The 21,999-nt window shown below is 43.0% G+C and overlaps 1 protein-coding gene across 2 annotated transcripts in view; it reads left to right on the top strand.

Moving 5' to 3' along the window:
- GTF3C4 (general transcription factor IIIC subunit 4) overlaps positions 1-21,725 on the top strand; it is a 24,719-nt gene extending 2,994 nt beyond the window's left edge. Inside the window, exons 2-6 of one of the 2 annotated variants that reach the window (XR_003682554.2) lie at positions 4,848-6,674; positions 10,136-10,266; positions 13,421-13,509; positions 15,044-15,892; positions 15,983-21,725. Coding sequence is in view for 1 of the 2 variants with exons in the window: in XM_007101473.4 (XP_007101535.1) it covers positions 4,848-6,674; positions 10,136-10,266; positions 13,421-13,509; positions 15,044-15,108 (2,112 nt within the window). In the remaining variant the exon portion in view is untranslated. Of the gene's footprint in view, positions 1-4,847; positions 6,675-10,135; positions 10,267-13,420; positions 13,510-15,043 lie in introns of both variants that reach the window. The other variant, XM_007101473.4, reaches the window with a different exon arrangement.
- The last annotated feature ends 274 nt before the right edge of the window (positions 21,726-21,999 follow it).

Below are 21,999 nucleotides of genomic sequence, written 5' to 3'. Positions count from 1 at the left end.
GGTCCCACGTGCCGCGGAGCGGCTGGGCTCGTGAGCCATGGCCGCTGAGCCTGCGCGTCTGGAGCCTGTGCTCCGCAACGGGAGAGGCCACAACAGTGAGAGGCCCACGTACCGCAAAAAAAAAAAAAAAAAAAAATTAGTCATACAAGTATGAAGGAAGGAGTCTGGGTTAATGCTATGGCTGTGGATATGAAGTTATTTATAGTATTGTATTCTGATAAAAATTTGACTCTGTCGTTGGTTCCACACCTGAAAAATGAGTAATAGGAAGTCTTTATATATCCCTCTGGTAATTGATTGCTTTCCTGAAATTAATTAGTGGCATCTTCCCCTTCTGCACTGTTCTTCGGTATGCACATCACAGAAACCACCAATCAGTTAGCAGTCTTATTAGCCTAGCACTGCCTGTTGAATGAATGCTGAGTTGTCCTGCGATTCTAAAAGAGGCTTCTGTGGGATAAAACTGGAGTAATGGTAGGAATGTAAAGAAGTCTCTATCTGTACTTTGATTGCACTACCCGTTGACAGTCCCTGTGGATTTAAATCTACTTGGTGCTGTCCAGCTCGCTCTAACATGAAAGATGGACATTCTGCAACCTAGATTTCAGTATGTAGCACTGCTAGAAGGTAGATACTAAACCTCTTTGAAGCTTTTGTCTGATCGTTATTTAGATTATGAATTTTTTCAGGAAAATATGCAGTTAAATAATAGTTGACATATTATCTGCTATTTGCAAGTTATTGTCCTGGGCACTGAGGTTACGTGATATAAAGGTGAATGATATAAATCTGAAAAGCGATAAAATAGTGACTTAAGAATAAGTTGCAGACTTCCCTGGTGGCGCAGTGGTTAAGAATCCGCCTGCCAGTGCAGGGGACACGCGTTCGAGCCCTGGTCCGGGAAGATCCCACGTGCCGTGGAGCATCTGAGCCCATGCACCACAACTACTGAGCCTGCGCTCTAGAGCTCGCGAGCCACAACTACTGAGCCCGCGTGCCACAACTACTGAAGCCTGCGCGCCTAGAGCCCGTGCTTTGCAACAAGAGAAGCCACCGCAATGACAAGCCCACCCACCGCAATGACAAGCCCACGCGCCGCAACGAAGACCCAACGCGGCCAAAATTAAATTAATTAATTTTTTTAAAAAAAGAGTAAGTTGCAGTTTTTTTCCCCATTGGACTGCTGATTTAATGAATCACCTAGTTGTACACAGTTCCAAATTCTAATAATATATGCATAACTAATTTGTATCAGTTGTTAAGAACGTTAGTAATATTAACTCCATCTACTACATTAAGTTAAATAACTATTTCTTGTCTTTGGAATTATATTCCTGCCCTCAAGAAGTTTGCTGTCTAATAGCTTCAAATGAGTTTTTATTTGTTAGGTGCTTACAAAGTACGTAGCTATTAGTTGTAATAGTGGCCAACTAGGAACAGGATAGTTATAGTCAAATGATTGGCTGGGGGTCAGCCTCTGGGAGCTGGAGTCTTAACTGGTATGCTCCCAGGGCATCTGAGTACTTGTTTTGATTTGTTAACTAGTTTTGTGATATGGAGAGTTGAGGGGAGGTGCAGTAGGCTAATTCAAACCACCTAACATATTAGAAATTACTGCACAAAAAACCCTAAGGATTTTCCCTACTGGCTGACATCCACACTGCTCTCCATTCCGTTAAGGATTCTTCCTGCAGTGAGTAGGACCAAGCTTGAGCTTCCTTTATTTCATTCTGTGCTGCTGTTTGGGGTTATACATTCTGTAAGTTTACTTTCAGTTCTATAGTAGCTTTTACTGTAATAGTAAATTATCCTAGTCTGAGGATTATTGCTTAGTTTACAGTATTATGGGATTTGGTGAACAATTTTATATCTACCCTTCATTTGGTGGACAACTTAATGCCTATCTACCCTGCATTTTACATACTTTTATTAGGTCTCATTAACATTTACTTAATCCTCAGAGAGTATTAATAATTGTCATCATAGATAACATTTATTATTTATTAGTATGTGCTTTACATACATTGACTTAATTAACCTTCCAAACTCTATGAGAACATGTATTATTTTACTCTTTATAGACGAGGAAATTAAAGCCAGAAGGTTTAAACAGTTTGCTCAGGGTTACAGAGCTAGTGTATGATAGAGCCCGGATTTGAATGCAGGCAGTCTGGCATCACAGGAATGATTTTCACTCAGATTTTATATACCCATCCAAAGCTCTGGGCTTTGATTAGCATTGTTTTATTAACAGGTTAGCCAGTGACACCTGTATTTAATTGGAATTTCCAGTCAGTATTTCTCCAGCATGTCTGTAGGTGTATCCAAGAGACTACCCTAAAATCAAGATACACTGCCCAAGACACAATTTCCAGAGATGACAGCCCCCCAAAGGTTCTGTTGTTTAAAAAAAAAAAAGTTGGGACGTGTGGACACCAAGGGGGGAAGGGTGGGGGTGGGATCAACTGGGAAGATTGGGACTGACATGTACACACTACTATGTATAAAATAGGTAACGGATGAGAACCTGCTGTACAGCACAGGGAACTCTACTCGGTGCTCTGTGGTGACCTAAATGGGAAGGAAATCCAAAAAAGGGGATATGTGTGTACGTGTAGCTAATTCACTTCTCCGTACAGCAGAAACTAACACAACATTGTAAAGCAACTATACCCCAAATTTTTAAAAATGGTAAAAAAAAAATAAGTAAATAAAAAATAAAAGTTTGGATAACTCTGTTTAAATAAGTCTCTTCAGTAGCTCCCTGGCTGTAACTCTCGACGGGGAATAATGTATAATATAGCATTTTCAAAACTCATTTGGTTATAGACCTCGTTTTCAAAGGGCAATTTAGGGGAGTGATGTTCTGTTTAACACACTTTAGGAAAAGTTAGTCTTCTAATTCATTTGTTGGACTTTATATCTACCTTTCATTTTATATGCTTGTGTATTATGCAATTTAGCAGTTAACTATTTGTTGCATTATGGTTTTCTGACACGTCGCTAGTTGTCCAAGCTTTATCGAGGAATGTAATGGTTCTGAGTTCATCTTCCAAGGTCTTTCTATGTTCTGGAGTGTAATTCCTCTGGGCTTGGGGACTTAAACTCATTTAAAGTGAGTTTTGTTATATCCATGTATATTTAGGCTTGAATTCCTTTTTAATCATGTTTAATCTACCCTTTCCAGTTTGAAGATCAGCCTCTATGTAAAAGAAGATTGACACTAAAGAGGATTCGAAAGATTCTGCTTTCTCTGTTACCCATTTCTCTGAAGACAGTGGTTCAAGTCCTTTTCTTCTTCCTGCTTCTAACAACAGAAACCTTGTTTTAAGTGACCTGTGTTCTTTTTTGGCTTTAGCCTTTCTGGCTATTTTCTTATAGCTCTGGACCACTTTCTTTTGGTCATTCATCTCTCCTCCATCTTTTTTTTGCGGGCCTCTCACTGTTGTGGCCTCTCCCGGCACGGAGCACAGGCTCCGGATGCGCAGGCCCAGCGGCCATGGCTCACGGGCCCAGCCGCTCCGCAGCATGTGGGATCCTCCCGGACCGGGGCACGAACCCGTGTCCCCTGCATCGGCAGGTGGGCTCTCAACCACTGCGCCACCAGGGAAGCCCCATCTCCTTTATCTTTAATGTCCGTTTAAAATCTTTCTAAAGAGCTCACCATTGTACACCTGGACATTAAATAAATAGCACTGCTCATGTATGTTACAGACTTGGAGGAGGGAGAGATGAATGAAAGCTAGAATGATCTCAGAAGACCTCATAGAGTTTGGCCTGGTAGGAGGGATGGGATTCAAATAGGAGGAACAGAGCATTCTACACAAGGGAGCCAGGGAAGGCAGAGTGGGAGTGTTCAGGGAACAGCAAATAGTCTAACGGCAGTGGACATTATTCTATAGAAACAGTGGACAGGGACTTCCCTGGTGGCGCAGTGGTTAAGAATCCGCCTGCCAATGCAGGGGACACGAGTTCGAGCCCTGGTCCGGGAAGATCCCACATGCCGTGGAGCAACTAAGCCCGTCCGCCAAACCTACTGAGCCTGCGCTCTAGAGCCCGCAAGCCACAACTACTGAGCCCACGTGCCACAACTACGGAAGCCCATGCGCCTGGAGCCCATGCTCCGCAACAAGAGAAGCCACCGCAGTGAGAAGCCTGTGCACCGCAACGAAGAGTAGCCCCCGCTCACCGCAACTAGAGAAAGCCTGCACAGAGCAATGAAGACCCAATACAGCCAAAAATAAATTAATAAAAATAAATTAATTAATTTTTAAAAAAAGAAAAGAAACAGTGGACAGAACTGTTGGAGTTGCTCTCAGCGTAATTTGTAAATGAAATTTCAGATAGAAAACTTAAGAGCTGACATTTGTATTATAAAAATATTGTTAAAAATCCAAACATCTAATTGTATCAAAGATGTATATAGATCGATATTTTTTCATGACTTTCTCCTTTATTGTTTTGTGACTAGTTCAGCAGAATGCTTAGCTGACTCTTTAGAATCAAGTACATCTCTGTCATTGCTACTGCATATGTCAATTCTGAGAACAATGTGGAAATGAGGCTATGAATAATGACAGTACTTATTCTGATCCTTAAAAAAAAAAATTGCCATTTCCTGAGTGAATGCTCATTTAGTTTCAGACATGTGCTTGATCTTTTAAATGCATGTCATGCCAAAGTTAACAGAACTGATAATCAAATTACTGTTTTACATATTTATAATATGTAAACATGTAACTGATTTATGTATTTATGTGAATCAGTTAATTCACTCTAATCAATATAAATATAGTCCTCTTAGAATGAAATATTTATCTGATAGTTTTTATATCTCTTATTTTCAGGTTGGCTCAAAAACGGAAGTTGCTGAGTGTAAGGAGAAATTTGCCGCCTCTGAAGACCCCACAGTCAGTCAGACTTTCATGTTGGACAGGGTGTTCAACCCTGAGGGGAAGGCTTTGCCACCATTGAGAGGATTCAAGTACACTAGCTGGTCCCCCATGGGCTGTGATGCTAATGGCAGGTGCCTCCTGGCAGCACTGACCATGGACAATCGCCTGACCATCCAGGCTAACCTCAACAGACTGCAGTGGGTCCAGCTGGTCGATCTGACGGAGATTTATGGAGAACGTCTTTATGAGACCAGTTACAGGTTCTCTAAGAGTGAGGCCCCGGAAGGGAATCTCAGGGATTTTGCTGAGTTTCAGAGGAGACACAGCATGCAGACACCAGTCAGGATGGAGTGGTCAGGCATCTGTACCACTCAGCAGGTCAAGCATAACAACGAGTGCCGTGACGTGGGCAGCGTGCTCCTGGCCGTCCTCTTTGAAAACGGTAACATTGCTGTGTGGCAGTTTCAGCTACCGTTTGTAGGAAAGGAATCTATCTCTTCATGCAACACAATTGAGTCAGGAATCAACTCTCCTAGTGTTTTGTTTTGGTGGGAATATGAGCACAATAATCGGAAAATGAGCGGCCTTATCGTGGGGAGCGCTTTTGGACCTGTAAAAATTCTTCCTGTCAATCTCAAAGCAGTTAAAGGCTATTTCACGTTAAGGCAGCCTGTCGTCTTGTGGAAAGAAATGGACCAGTTGCCAGTACACAGCATCAAGTGTGTACCGCTGTATCACCCTTACCAGAAGTGTAGTTGTAGCTTAGTGGTGGCCGCAAGAGGACCCTATGTGTTTTGGTGTCTTCTTCTGATCTCCAAAGCAGGTCTGAATGTTCACAATTCTCACGTCACTGGCCTGCACTCACTGCCGATTGTCTCCATGACTGCAGACAGGCAGAATGGGACGGTATATACTTGTTCCAGTGATGGGAAGGTGAGGCAGCTGATTCCCATTTTCACAGATGTTGCATTGAAGTTTGAACACCAGTTGATTAAACTCTCGGATGTGTTTGGCTCAGTGAGGACACATGGGATAGCCGTGAGCCCCTGTGGTGCGTACCTGGCCGCCATTACCACTGAGGGCATGGTCAACGGCCTCCATCCCGTTAACAAAAACTACCAGGTTCAGTTCGTTACTCTCAAAACCTTTGAAGAGGCAGCTGCTCAGCTTCTGGAATCTTCAGTTCAAAATCTCTTTAAGCAGGTAGATTTAATAGACCTAGTACGCTGGAAGATTTTAAAAGATAAACGTATCCCTCAGTTTTTACAAGAAGCTTTGGAAAAAAAGATTGAAAGCAGTGGGGCCACCTATTATTGGCGTTTCAAACTCTTCCTCCTGAGGATTTTATACCAGTCGATGCAGAAAACCGCTTCAGAAGCCTTATGCAGACCCATCCTTGAGGACTCAAAAATCTTACTAGTTGACTCACCTGGGACGGGCAATGCTGAGGGCGCGCAGCAGGAAGAAGGCACCTCCTCCGAACAGACGAATAAGCAGGGCCTTCAGGAGGGGAGCAGAGAAGGCGATCCGGAGGGCCCCGCAGACGACTCGCTCACTCGGTCTGGAGACGCTGGAGGCCGAGAGCCAATGGAAGAGAAACTCCTTGAAATCCAAGGCAAAATTGAAGCTGTGGAAATGCACTTGACCCGGGAGCACATGAAGCGAGTCTTAGGCGAAGTATACCTGCACACCTGGATCACAGAAAACACTAGCATCCCCACGCGGGGACTCTGTAACTTTTTAATGTCTGATGAAGAGTATGATGACAGAACCGCACGGGTAGGTGTTTATTCACAAAAACACTGAAACTGAAAAGTCTGCTTTCTTTGTGAGAAAGAAATGACCTAAACTTAATTCGTAAAGCTCAACTTCTGCTTTGACATTTTTTAGGTAATTGATTGGCATGAGGTGCAGGAGAATAAATAAGCAACAGATTAATGCAGAGGACATATTCATATCACACAAAGAATATTTCAGTTCTTACTCTCACTGTGGCCTTGATTGATCCGCCAGGTTTGGGAGATTTCCAGGCTGTGGATGAGCCCCAGAAGCAGACTACGTGGTGATTGGGCAGACCCAGCAGGGCAAGTAGGGCACACCCTCCTTCCCTTCCTGTTTGCAGAAGGTCTGGGGAGTGGGAGGACTGGCCGGACTGTTTCCATTTGATAGCACTTGAGGGTCTCTTCTGATTTAGGCTAGAAGGGCACAGGAGGTGAACAGATGATCACTTACACAGTGTTGTGTTGTGTTGTGTTGTGTTGTTACAAACACTGGGTATAATCTTTATTTTGATGGTAGAACAATCTTACAGTATTATCCAAAATGTATTTCACAGAATTCAAGTTGCCTGACAGAACAGTAGGGTTCTAAGCTTGGGGGAAATACTGCATACTCTGTACTCCTCTTAAAGGTTCCCAGTGTACATCATCCTTCTTAGGGTTCTGGGAATTCCTATAGGAAAGAAATCATTTAACTTTGTGTAGCTCAGTGTTATATAGACTTATTAATCAGGAATCCTGAGCTAACAGCTTCTAAAATCCTGAAGAATTGTGTTTTAAGGAACATACTGTATACTAAAATATTCAGGACCACAGGTGTCTGTGGTTCTTTTTACTCTGAAGATTGATATTTATTCTCACTGCCTAAAGTCTTATCTAAAATATTAATTGCAGGTAATAAATTCAGATATCTTCATGCCTCATGTTAAACCATTCGCGAATCACTTGTTGCATTTTCTTGTTGGAAAGGGGTGTGTGTGTGTGTGTGTACCCGTACACCCCTAAAATTATTTCTTAAGGATGTTTGCAACAATCTGATGTTGACTGAAAAAAAATACACAACCTAAAAGTTCAGAGTTACATTTTATTTGGCAGACAAAACTGAGGACTTCAGCCTGGGACACAGCATCTCAGCTCTGAGGGACTGCTCCCAAGGGGAAAGGGGGTGGAGCCAGGATATATTGGAGTTGTTGCAACAAAGACCCGGGTAGTTGGAGCATTAAAGATTACTGTTAATTAAGGAAAACCAGATATCTGAAGTTAAGGAATTTAGCGCTTTTCTATGTCTGGGAAGATGCAAAGTCGGGGCTCACTGAGATCCTTCCTTTGATGTGCACCTCAGCTACATGGGGCCAGGGTCCTGTGCTCCTCATCCCGAGCCTCCTCGGTGCACTGCCCGGGGTAGCTGTAGCGGCTGACTGCTAGGTGCCGGGGCAGGGTGGCAGGGTGCAGCGGGGAGGGGGGGATCCTGCCTCCATCATGAGATCCCTCAGGGCTCACCGACGGGCAGCTGTAATGTGATGGCTCGATGGCTGCAACATCCTTTGTTTACTGATATGGCAGGCAGTACTTTCATTCACACCCGAGTAATTAAGATGTACTGTTCATGTACTGACTTTTCATCTTTGAAAGTCAACTTTTAAGAATTGTTTCATTGTGGTCTAAATTGTGTGGAAGAGTTTTCTGGTATCACTGGTTCTTAGGACCTAGCAGGGATATTATAAGTGTAAAATATTAACAAAAACATTTTAGGAAATTTGTAATGGAAGCTGGTTGGCAATGATTCAGAATAATTGTCCAGATGCTGCATGAGCGTGGAAAGCTACATTTAGCATAGTTTCTTGGTTCCAACAGAGCCAATTTAAAGAAGGGAAGATTATGCCTCTGCCCATCTACAGCAACTGAGTTTTGATTGAAAACCTTACATTTCATGTTTTAAAATCCTACTGCGTAAAACAAATGTCTTTTGTTTTGGAGTTTACTAGTTAAAGGCTGAGGAGAGTACTTAACTTGTAACTTGGAATTTATAACTTTCCTTATCCCCTGCTTTGAAGGTTGCTTGTGAAATCTGACAGTAAACCATTGGACAGTTTTCTTAATAAGTGCACGTATTTTGAAAGACAGGGAATAAATTTTGTTTTCAATATCTAAAAAATAAAATAAAGTAAAATCCTACTGTGTGCATAAAAATGAATCTTTTCAAACCTAGTACATTGGTTGTCCGTGCTGTAAGGGACCATAAATTAGAATTTTCAAGGCCAAAAAGGCCAAAAGTTAATGCGCTTTAAATTTGTAAATTATATGTAGAGTAGGTAAGCCACCCTTTTGAGCTATTGAGATACCCTTCAGAACTTCAGTGAACTAATTTTAGTGAATCGCAGACTAAGAAGTTCTTACACAAGAGCTTAAGTGTCAATGGATTAAAACTTTGAAGGACATTTATCTGCTAGTAAGACAAGGTGGTTCTTAAGGATTGGTGTATCCCATACCTCCCAGTAATATAGCTGGTAAAGGTGTTTTTCCAACAAAATAATGAAGTAGATCAGTGTTTTTCAGACTTTCATTTTTGGAGTGATGCAGTTCTAATAAACAAAGCAGAGAAACAAAGCTGAAGTAGGGCCAAGGCCCAGAGCCTGCCCCATCCATCTCTCCCACTCCCACGGTGGATCCCGCCATGCCTCTGCTGTGGGGTCGGTTGGTCTCCAATTGCAGGTTGACTAGATTGGTCATGGGTCTTTGGGCCATCAGAAGGGGAAGTTATTATTTTTTAATCTTGATTATCTTTTTACTTCGTAAGCTTTTCATAAAGAATAGACATTTGTATAGTTCTACAGAGTTAGTGTTTCACATGATATTTTGCCTATAGAGATTATGCTTTTCTTTCTTAAAGTCAGAACATTGTAAGTATAGCTGAATACTTTGTCTTCTAACAGAACTCTGAAGTCCTTGTTTCAGAAGCAATTAAAGGCAAGTAATAAGATTTGCGTTTTCAGAACAGTTTTTCCTTTAGTGGGTAAAGTTCACTCTGTCGTCACAGGGTGCCTGAATTTATTTATTTATTTATTTTTGCGGTACGCGGGCCTCTCACTGTTGTGGCCTCTCCCGTTGCGGAGCACAGGCTCCAGACGCGCAGGCTCAGCGGCCATGGCTCACGGGCCCAGCCGCTCTGCGGCATGTGGGATCTTCCCGGACCGGGGCACGAACCCGTGTCTCCTGCATCGGCAGGCGGATTCTCAACCACTGTGCCACCAGGGAAGCCCATGAATTTATTTTATTGTACTCAGCCAGTTGACACAAGTTGAAGGTCCAGCTTTTTTACTTTTCAGAGAGCGTGATGGGCCTATGTGGAGATTCAGAGCTCCTGTCCTGTGTAAGATACCGTGTAGTTTTCCATTTCTCCTTTGTGTCGGGAAGCCCTGCACTCACCACAAAACACTGCTGACTGCTGGTTTGTCTTACTAGGTGCTGATCGGACACATCTCAAAGAAGATGAACAAGCAAACTTTCCCTGAGCACTGTAGTTTGTGTAAAGAGATTTTGCCGTTCACAGATCGCAAACAGGCAGTCTGTTCCAATGGCCACATTTGGCTCCGGTAAGCTGCTTTTGCTCATTTTCCAGTTTTGTGTCACACAAACCACAGTAAAGTGTTTATCCAAAGTATATGTTGCCCGTGCCATTAGGCTGGAGAAAAGCTGCTACTATAAAACCTGGTGTGGGCTTTTTACCATCCGTTTGACTCTAGCAAGACACCCTTTAATGATGGGTTTTTTTCCTGCTTCTTGTATATAGGGGTTTATTTATTTTGGTAATATTATTTTGCTTTGAAGTAGCATTAAATTTTTAAAAATCAGTATGACAAAAGTAATACCTGCTGAAGTTAATAGAATATAAAGTGCTTCGGTACTCTGTTTGGTTTATCTCTACCAAAAGGTAGAGGTCTTCCTCCGTCTCACTCTAAGAGGGAACCTTGGCGTGTCCTCATCTTATGGCCCCATGGGCCGCGTGTGACACAGTTGATCACTCCCTCTTCCTCCTCCTTAAAGCACTTTGTTACCACCTGGCCCTCTGGACACAGTATCTCCTTGATGTCCGTCTTTGGACCTGTCTTTCTTCTGTCAGCACTCTCCCTGGGCTGTCGCCTATCATCTGTACACTGGTGACTTAAACATATTGCTTTAGTCTGAATCGCTCCCCTTCAGTCCAGACTTCATATCTAAGCACCTGCTCAGTTGCTCTGTTTGGAAGTTTTAAAGGCATTTCAAATTTGAATCCAGCCTTTTCTTGCTACCTCCACCTCTGCATCCCTGGTCCAAGACACCATCATCTCTTGCCCAGATTATTATAGTTATCTCCCAGCCCATCTTCTGTGTCTTTCCTTGCCCCCTCCAGGCTGTTCTAAGTAGAGCTGAGGTTGTGATTCTATTATGACCTCATCAGCTCATGTCACCCCCTCTGCTCAAAACTCTCTAGTGGCTGCCCATTTCTGATGAGTAAAAGCTAAAATCCATTCAGTGGTCAAGACTCCATGGCCTGGTCCCCATCCCTTCTCTGATCTTGTCTACATTTTCTCCTGCTTGCTGACTTCACTCGAGGTGCACTGGCCTCCTTGTTCCTCAGGTACACGCGGCACCCCTCCCACCCTGGACGTCTGCACTGGCTGTCCTCTCTGCCCGGGGTGCTCTTCCAGCAGGTGTCCACAGGCTTCCTTCCCGCCACGCTGCCTCAAATCGAGACACCTGGTGACATCCCTGTCCCCTCTCAGTATGCAGTCTTCATCCCTCTTCCTTGCTTTATTTTCCTCCTTAGCAGTTATCACCACTTTATATATATATATATATCTATATATATGTATCTTTTTTAAATGAAGAACCTTTTCTTTCTTTTTTATAATTTTATTTATTTTTGGCTGCATTGCGTCTTCGTTGCTATGCATAGGCTTTCTCTAGTTGCGGCGAGCGGGGGCTACTCTTCGTTGCGTGACGTGGGCTTCTTATTGCAGTGGCTTCTCTTGTTGCGGAGCATGGGCTCTAGGCGCATGGGCTTCAGTAGTTGTGGCACGTGGGCTCAGTAGTTGTGGCTCACGGGCTCTAGAGCACAGGCTCAGTAGTTGTGGCGCACAGGCTTAGTTGCTCCGCAGCATGTGGGATCTTCCCGGACCAGGGCTCGAACCCGTGTCCCCTGCATCGGCAGTCAGATTCTTAACCACTGCACTACCGGAGAAGTCCCACTTAATATATTTTTTACTTTATGTTTTCTCCTTTCTCTGGAATAGAAAGTTCGTGAAGACAGGCAGTTTGGTTGTTTTGTTCATGGCTATTTCTAGAACAATGCCTGGTGTGTGGTAGGCACTCAGTAGGTTTTTAAAGTTTATTTCCAATAGAAACAGGATTGTGCTACATAGAACTACCCTAACAACTTGCGTGTTCTCTTAGCAAGATGTTGTGGGCACTTTCCACCTCAGTACATAGATCCCGTTTTTAACGGCTATAGGGTTTTCCACTGCGTGGATGCTCCATTACTCCCTCTCTTACTGATGGATGTCTGGCTTTCCCGGCCGTCGCTGTGTCCCTAGACTTCTTCTGACCTGACCGTTCCGCCTTGTGTTTGGGGAGAAGAGGAAACAAGCTTGTAATAGTAGTGGCCTCGTAACAGTAGCCACTTGCGCCTGTTGGCGCTGCCAGCGTGCCAGGCACGACTGTAAGCAGTACACGCATCCTGAGCCACACGAGGGGCACCGCCGCTGTTCCCATTTTTACAGATGAGGAAACTGGGGCCCGGGGAAGTTCGAATTTGTCCAGAGGCACACAGGCAGTTAACGGCAGAGCTGAGAACTTGGCCTTCTGGCTCCAGAGTTTCCATGTGTAACCACTATACATTGTTGTCTCTCAGATGGCTTCTTCCACAAAAATTATTTTCATTTTTGCTGATTGAAGTTAGTGCCAGAATACCTGGGTGTGATTTCTCCCGGGGAGAATGGGTGCTGCTCCCACTCAGGTATACTCTTTCTTCCTGTACACCCAGTCTTTGCTCAGGGTAAACCTACTTGGAATTCCTTCCCCCAACCCTCCCTTCCTCTTCGTATTTTTTCCTGCTTAGTTGCTCATGCTAAACACTGTTATCCTGCAGAAGACGTTGTGCGCAGAGCCCAGCGCTCTCTCTCATATCCCGTGGCTGCCCACCTTCCCTTATTTGCCTGGTCCTGGTACACACTCACTGAATGGTCATTGGATGGAATTGAACCTCTGAGCTTTTTGTTCATGGCCCTTCTTTTTTTGCACCATTAATTTTGTCTTCTAGATCTTTCAGGTTTTCCCCACTGTGCTGTCGGATTCTTAAAGACAGTGCTTACACCTAATCTTAAAAATCACTAACAAGAATAGTTTCCAGTATAATACATAATTGATTTTTTTTTAACATATGAAAAATTAACAGTGCAATCAGGTGTAAGCAGACTGCATTCTTAGTGCTGCAAACATGGCAAAAAAAAGAAGCTGCCGTGACTGTCTGGATTAGAAGCTTTGTGTCTCTTGGTTTAGCCTGACCAACACTTCCCCTTTGCTGAGTGTGGGGTGGGGTAGGTCTGGCCTGTGCAGAGGGGTGCATTGTTGCCATGCATTTGTGAACTGTTTTTGCCCTTCACTTAGTTAACTTGTGGTTTTAGAATAACTGTATGTGGTGAGTTACCTTCAACACTGTGCTGCTTTCCACCGTTAGTAGAACTGATGATACAATCTGTCTGCTTTCAGGTGCTTTTTAACCTACCAGTCCTGCCAGAGTTTGATATACAGAAGGTGTTTGCTCCATGACAGCATTGCCCGCCATCCAGCCCCAGAAGGTGAACGCTTTCCCAGCTTGGGGGAGGGTGAGGTTAAGCATGCTGGCACTGTGCCAGCACCCCCAGGTCCTCCATCCTGCTTAGTCTTGCGCCGTCAGGGGTGCTGAGCAGGCTCCTTGTGCTCCGTACACTATTATCCTGAACCACAGCTAATGAAAAAATGATCACTGGATGGAATATTCATGTTAACTTACCTGTTGCACTCTAGTAGGTAGGTAAGTAGGGCTGCAGTTTACTGTTCTGTCACTGCAAGCACATTATTTATTCAAAACAGCTTGTTTTAGATGGCATGTATAGACTATATAGTATTTGCAGGAAAACTCTGCAACTGATAACGTATACAAAGACAGCATTGCTGAAACAGGGACATGCACTTGCAGTCATCCTTCTAGTAGCCATCGTGGGATTCTTTTTCGGGCTGGTCAGTATTCTCTCTCCTGATAGCCCCAGTGACAAAGCCCACATTTATGACATAACTAGTTGGAAATAAGATCGTAGATGTGAGTCAGGAATTAGTGATGTAAACAGTCCCATGAGTGTCAGTTTATGACCTGAGGTTCATTAACATCACACTAACCAAATGAGCTAACTCGACACCATTATACACCTGTGTACACTTTGGGGGTAATTTGTGGTCTCAAGAAAAACAAAATGTTCTGTGTAAAACTACACCCTTATTGATTTTTGCTCTAACCTGGCTGAAGCTCTCTAATTCTGAGAAGTTGGTGTGTTGGCAGCTTGTGTTCTGTATTAACTCTTTGTTATGGAAAATGCAATCATAAAAGTAGAGAAAAAGAGTATAAGAAACTCTGATGTACCCATCATTCAACTTCAGAAATTGCCAGCTCGTGACCTTGTGTGTTTCATCTGTAGTCCTCCCCCTCTTCCCTCCTCTCATTGGATTATTTTGAAGCAAATTTTGGGGGACTTTTAAACACTTATTGCAATTGAGAATTGGTATACTATTTAGACAGGAAATCAGGAAAAGATGGAAACAAATAAAAAAAAACCACACCTGCCAGTTGACTTTGTGTTGAGCCACATACAGCTCTTGGGAAGAATGTGAATCGCTGAGACCTGGAGAGTACTAAGCAGTAGAGCACAGTATTTCACAGACCAGGGAAGTTTTTGAAAGGGGGAGAAAGTGTTGACACAGTGTTGCCATGTTTCTATTTTTCCAAGTAATGTATTTTTTAAAGTTACCGTTACTGTAATTTTATGAGTATTTTAACATTATCCATGTATGAAGGATGTACTCAGAACAAAGTATAGTCCTTTTTTTAAACAGAATAAATTTAGCTTTATGAAACACTCATTCATTACCCTTATTTTCCTATTTCATCACGCACTTAGCTTTGGGAACCACAGATTTAGTCCAGCCTCGTCTAGAATGTTGTAGTGAGGGGCTCTGCCCAGGGACACAGAGCTGGGACCAGAATGCCCATCCCTTAATACTGTGGTCCACCCAGGGCTCATCCCATTTGATTGCCTTTTCTGAAGTTTACGCTCAATACTGCTTGTCTTACTTTTGCAGATCCTGACTGGATTAAGAGGTTACTGCAAAGCCCCTGCCCTTTCTGTGATTCTCCTGTCTTCTGAATGTCCACGATGGGAAGATGGAAAGGGCATGTACCCTGCTGTGGAAAGTGCCGTCCAGCCCCAAGAGCTAGGGCGCGCAAGAGGAGAGGCGCCCTTCATGACTGTACATAGGGCATGTGGGGACTTGCTGCTGAAGTGCGTTCTCTGTCTCCAGGGACTAAAGGATGTCTTTAAAGTGACTGAGTGCAGAGATTTTAAGTCCTTTTGAGATGAACGTTATCCCCCAACTCCTTGCCAATGAGGAACACTTATTTTTCAAGTGTCTTGACTGAAGCAGTTTGAACAAAACGCATGCCCTGTCATTTCTCAGAACAGAACGGTCCTTTCTAGGGAGTATGGATAAGGGCCTTGCTGGGCCGAGTTAGGCTTTTTAATCCTGGCCTTGGTCTGCAACTGCCTTGTGGCTCCAGGGAGCTTTAGTTACCTGGTACGTGGTATGCAGTGTCCCAGCAGATATTAAAGTGTCTGAAACACCCTGTGGGCCTGATATTTTGTTCTCAACAAATAGCTGCAGATCTGCATCCTGCCAGTTGTTTGTTTTTCATGCATATTGAAAACATTTTCTTAAAACTGTATATTTTAAAGAGGTTGAAGCCAAGACTAAAGTTGGTTTTAATGTGTCAAAAGATCAGGTGACTCTTGTAAGTTAATAATTGTGACTTATTTTTAATGATCTCTCCCATGTCATCAGTTTCCTGCTCTGACTCCTTCACAGGTATAAGGATGTCAAGCATTCCTGTTCACCTGCGTCACAACCCTCTTCAGACTTACCTGTGACAACTTGGTGAGATATTTGTACATAGAGGAAAAATAATATTTTCTCCTTTTAGTATTAAATTAAAACATTTAATATTTTTAATGTTGATATTTCCAGACGTATCATTTATATCTCGAGTCTGTCTAGAGACTTCCAGAAAGAGACAGGCAGCTCAGAAGTGTGGACCCTTGAGCTCTGGTGCTATCGTGTGTGTAGCTCAGTCGACCAGAGGCTGGGAATTCCTTCTCTCTGCAGAGGTCCTCGATATTTATAATACAGGTATTTTCCTGTGGACTGTTAAGAAGAGATGTTAGACATTAATTGGTCTTGAAACCTAAAATTTAAAATAGACATTCTAGAACTACAGTGTTCTTGGATTTTTAAAATAAGTATCCTAGGGATTGGTGCTAATTAACAGGACTGTAATGCACTCACCTTGAAATGGTGCATATTTCTGGCAAGTTGGATGGGAAATACAAAATGTGAAATTTAAGGGATATTAAATGCTATCTATTTTGCCTTTATTCTAACACTTATTCTTGCTTTTATTTTTGTATCCTTAGTGAAAGACATTTTGTCCTCACTGAGAAACACTCGCTGTTTGGAGAGCGTGTAACAGAAACAGCACTCCCGCCTGTAGTCTCCCCACCTAGTGTCTTCCCTGCTCTGTCCGTAGGTATTGGAGACAAGAGCCCTTAAGAGGCGCTTCCAGACAGTCTGCTTTGAAATGTCTTTCGTTTCCCATTCAAATTTTTGTTTTTGTCTCCTGTGTTTAATTCGGTATTTCTGCTGCTGTTTAATTCTGCTGGCATCGTCTGCTCATCTTTCTCATTTTGGTGGTAATTTCAAGAGGAGTGTTTATCCAGACTTCAGGGTCCAGCATGTTCAAACGATTGTCAAGGGAGAGAACCAGGCAGCATTAAAATCAGGAAGAACACAACTCAGAAGGTTGTATAGTTGCGGTCGTTTGTGCCTAGAGCTGTTTCACTTTACAGTAAATATGACAGTAAAAATTGAGATCCTGTCAAGGAATTATTGCAGTTTTTATAATCATAGCATGCTTAGTTTCACTTTTTTTTTTTTCTCCTAATCAGAGTTAGTAGTTGATTTGTTCTTACTGGGGAATTTTGTGCTGCTGCCATTTAAAACTTACGTTAAGTTTTCATTTAAAGCAGTTATGCATTTGGGGGGAAAATTTGACTCTTAAGAATAAACTAGAAAGGGTCACCTGAGTTATTTTGTTTGTCTGGGTAGCAGTAAACATGGCAACTCTTTTACTAGAACGTGGCTTCTCTCTGCGGGGGCTCTGCCCAATGGCATTCTTAAGGCTGAAATCCAGCCAGCACCTGCCTCAAATTTCTGCACACCGAGTTGGGAGCCCTCTGCCCCCTCTCCCCACCCCTCCCCTCTTCTGTGGAGGTTAATCCATTGACCTGTGAAAACGAGAGGAGATTTTCAGTTAATGGCAGCATCACAAACACAGTGCACTTCTGAATGTCCTGAGGGTCAGCATACTTGGGGACAGAGTGCTGAGCAGTGAAGCCCTGGAAGAGCGGGAGGGACACGGGGAAATTGTCTCTCCTGGTTTACACTTACCATGCCCTCTATACCTTCCTGAAACTTAACCTCATCTGTGTAGTGGATTTCAAGTTAATTTCAGCTGTCACTGCTCCGGGCCTGGATGAGGCGGTCCTGGTGCCACTGCTTTGCATGAAGGTGCAGGAGCAAAGGTCCTGTGCAATTAGACCTTCTAAGCCACGACAGCGTTGCATTTGGGGAGTCTGATATCCACACCTGTGTCACACTTTCTCTGTTGAGGGCTAATTTGTTCCTGTTATTCTAGATAAGAAATTGATAGTTTGTTAGGCTTGATATTCATTCTGAAATCCTCATATGTCCACTACCCAGACTTCAAGCCATCTCTGCCTACTATTGTATCTGCCAAAACTACCAATTATTTTTCAATGTCAGGAGTTATTAGAACCACTGGCGAAGCTCATGGTCGAGGGTGACATTTTTCTGCTTCTCCCTCTAGGAAGTTTTTGAGAATGTTAACGTTGGGGCGTGTGGGCTAGACCTATTAGCAGTCTTCACCAGTTAATTAGGTTAAAAGAATGTCAAAGGGTAATAATTGAACATTAAAATGTATTCTGTTGTAACTGTAATGGTGTCAGATAATATGCAGAGGAAATCGAGGCTCATTGGTCTTGTCTGGAGGAACACAGAGCTGCTTTTTCAGAGCACCCGCTCTCCTGGCAGCACTGAACTGTATCGGGGTTTGGTGAATTGCTGCGGCTCCTGGAATGAAAGCAGGAATTACTGTCACTGTACGATTTCCACGGGTCCATCCATCCTCTCTGCTCCTGACCACCCTCTCCCTCGCTTTTCCTTCCAGGAGAGGTCCTCTCCTTTCCGTCCCTTTAGTTCTCTCAGCTTTAGGACAGCTTTTGATCTACCAGATTTGAAAGAAAAATAGGTTTGTGATAAAATTTCTAAAAACTAAATCACATAGCAGGTCTCCTTTCCTAGAGGAAACTATTAAACAGTAGTTTTTCTTTCTAAGGGTAATAGTGTTAGTTGTTAACAACCTGATAAACTGTATCTGGTTTTCTTCAAGACTCTGAATTATAATTTCCCTGTTGGAAATTTCCCACACCTCCAGGCTGGACTCTGGGCAGAGCGGGCTGGCTTCAGCTCCCCGCCGCCACCCGCTCTGCTCCCCAAGCCACTTATTCCTGACAGCAAAAAAAATTCTGGCTGTATTCAAAGTCAGTGGGCTAAATTTTTTTAAGGGAAAGAGAGGTTCTGCCCTTTTTTCTTTTTAGAGATGGGACAGCACAAACAGCAAATAGCCGGACAAATAAAAGCATCTCTTTACGGCGAGCCCTTGCATGGACTGTTGTTGGGGTCTGCAGGCCTCCATGACTGAGTGTGAACAAATACGTCCTTGTGCTCTCACGCTGCTACCTGTGTGGCCGGGGCTCAGCAGCTCTGTTGACAGCAGAGCGCCTCGGGCATCTAGCCTCTCCCCTCGCCATCGTCGGATTGTAAAAATGCCTCTATAGCAGATCTAACTGAAGTGAAGTGGTTGCACTTTAGCTGTTAGTGGAAGTATCAGCTGGCAGTTTCCAGCAGAGTTTTAGACCATGTCTCAGGTCTCGTAGGTATTAAGGTTTGAACTGCTCTTTCTTGATGCTAAAAGAAGTCTTTGGAGCTAGGATCTTCCTGAGATAACCTGCAGTTATCTGCAGTTCAAGCTGATGTTAGAGCGCGTGAGATTCGCCTGTCCTTACACTGAATTCAGTCAGCTTTGCAGAGTTGCTTCTCATGATCACTCTCCCCACAGCATCGCTATCCTGGTGTACAGCAGGGTTTTTCAGAAGATGCAGACTTGTCTCCCTGGCACAGATACACATCAGTATCAGGACTGGCTGGCTGGCCTGAGTCTGGTAAATAGGTTGCAGCCTCCTATCTGCATGTATGGTTTGTTTTAAGATGGCTGTTTCTGAAAACTTGCTGTAGAAATCAGTCAGTTTAACAGGGGAGAGACTTTGTATAAAGAAGTCCTGTAAAGAAGTTCATCTTTTTGTTATATACATATGTATGCCCCCAACCTCTTAATCAGATTAGGTGATTCAGCTTTTATCTTGCATTTTAACTTATAACTATACTCCAGGGGGGGAGACTTAATATACGATATGAGGTCCTAGACAGTGAGTTTCTTTACCACAGTATTATATGGTTAGCCAACATGGTGTTCATTCATTCATTCATCCCAGGCTTGGGAGGAGCTGCAAAGGGGGAATGATGATGCTTTCATACTGATGTGATAAAGCAAAGGTGCAGGCTGTCTAGTTGAAATATTGTAAATGGGTTGGTGGACTTGAATTTCAGAACTCTAAATCTTATAATTATTTCTAAGGTAAAAACTTGCTTACCTCACTATTATGTCCTCCTGTTAGTTTCGTAGAAAGATCCTGTGAAGTGGTCTCATTGGATGGTGTAAGAGGTGGTGGCTTTGAAGCATTTCATGTGTTATCAGTTTGACACTTGGCTAACAGACTGGTGAGGTCTAGGGTGTTTTGTGTTTTTTTGGTATTAATGCAAAAATGAATTGTCTTTTTCAAGACTGACTCAGATTTGTACTTCAGTGTATGAAAAGAAAGTGAACATCAAACTTGTATATACAGAAATAAGACTGTATAGAAAAATAAGTCTGTGTTGTATAGAGTAGTATATATTTTGTTTATCCAATGCCTGTGCTATCTTCGTGCTTGGCTTCAAATTATGTGTTTGTTTACATACGACATTTTTTGAAATAAAAAGAACAGACATCTAAAAACTTAAGGTTATAGAAAGGAGATTTTTTTTTTTTTTTTTTTTTTTTTTTTGCGTACGTGGGCCTCTCACTGTGTGGCCTCTCCCATTGTGGAGCACAGGCTCCGGACGCGCAGGCTCAGTGGCCATGGCTCACGGGCCCAGCTGCTCTGCGGCATATGGGATCTTCCGGGATCTTCCCGGACCGGGGCACGAACCCGCGTCCCCTGCATCGGCAGACGGACTCTCAACCACTGTGCCACCAGGGAAGCCCCAAGAGATGGTTTTTTAATGCTTACCATCTAATTAGGTGGTGTGTTTTAAACTTTTAGTGTGTAAGTTAAAAAATTTTAAGACTAATAGCACATTTTGCTTGGAATACCCCCATCCAGAAGAATTGGCTGCTTCTCTGCATTATACGTATGTACATAGTGTTCATTATTAGATTGTAAGCTCCTCAAGGGCAGGAACTGTCGGTCTCATCTTGGTAGTTCCTGCAGCACCAAGTGTCAAGTGCCTTGCACAGAGTAGGTGCTGGTGATACAGAGAATGAGTGAGTAACTTCCTGCCACCTGTAAGACGAAGCATGGTTCACTTTTTCCAGTGTGTTCAAAACTGCGAAGAACTGATGACCGGAAGAGGGCAGAATTCTTTCTTGGGTTTGAACTGGGTCTCCTGGGCTGAAGCAGACCATGCTGTATCCTTTGCACTAGTTATCTTCTTTCCCTGAAGATATACTGGTGTCCTGAGCTTTTATCTGATAGTAGGGCAGAGGTTTCTGGGAAAAGTTTGAAGTGGGAAAGATTATAGAGAAAATGAAGTGGAAATTATGGAGGATGTTTGTCAAATGCAGTCCTGTGGGGCAATCTTATTTTAGTTATTACTCAAGAAAAGGGTAGCAGATTCTCTTTCTTTACCAGTTAGCTGGTTGGCCAATTTTCCAGTTAATGAAAGATCATTGGTTTTTTAGCTTTTTCCCATTTTGGATCCCCCTCAATTGCTCTTAGGATTCTGGTACTTAGAGTCTATTAAAGTTGCTGTGAATATCCAGTGCTGTACATATTGGCAGTTTTGTAAATGTGAGATAACCTCAATTCTGTTGTGTTTTGTATGCAGAGCCACTAGTATTGTTATCTTGGCCACTTTTTTATTCAAAATAAATAAATAATCAAATTACTTGTATATCGTGTGCATATTTTCACCTGGTTTGTAGCAAAGCTTAGAAACCTCTTTTGTCCTGACCAGCACCAGCAAAGGTAAGTAATGCGCAGGCACAAGCAGAGGAGAAGGGAAAGAATTGTGCAAGAAATGGCCATTAGCAAGGACCTCGAAAGCAATTCAGTATGCCTTCGGCGGTTTATTCCAGAACACGTCTGAGGAACGTAAGGGGAAATAAAACAGCTTCAGTAGGCTAGTAGACCACATATAGTTAACAATGTCAGTTTAAATAGGATCTGGTGAGTACTTAAATGAAGTGCTCGTCGCCGGATTTCAGCAACAATAAACCTCTGATTCAGACAAATCCTCCTGCTGAGAGCAACCAGAAAAGCTAGACAAACACCAAACAGGACAAAGAAAATGAATAACACGCCTCAACATACGGTAATAAAATGCTGAAAAATCAAAGAGAAAAAACTAAGCAAAGAAAAAAGACAAGTTACTTAAAAAAAAAAAAAGCAGTAATAAGACTTAAAGACGACTTCTCAGTGGAAATGGTGAAAATGAGAAGGCAGTGAAAAGGTGCCTTCAAGGGGCCGAGAGCATAATTTCCAACCTCAGATTTTGAGCTTGGCAAAATAAGTCCTTTAAGAATGAAA

Source organism: Physeter macrocephalus, chromosome 13, assembly GCF_002837175.3.
Source record: "Physeter macrocephalus isolate SW-GA chromosome 13, ASM283717v5, whole genome shotgun sequence".
NCBI lineage: Eukaryota > Metazoa > Chordata > Mammalia > Artiodactyla > Physeteridae > Physeter > Physeter macrocephalus.
This window is presented reverse-complemented; position numbering and strand designations above follow the sequence as displayed.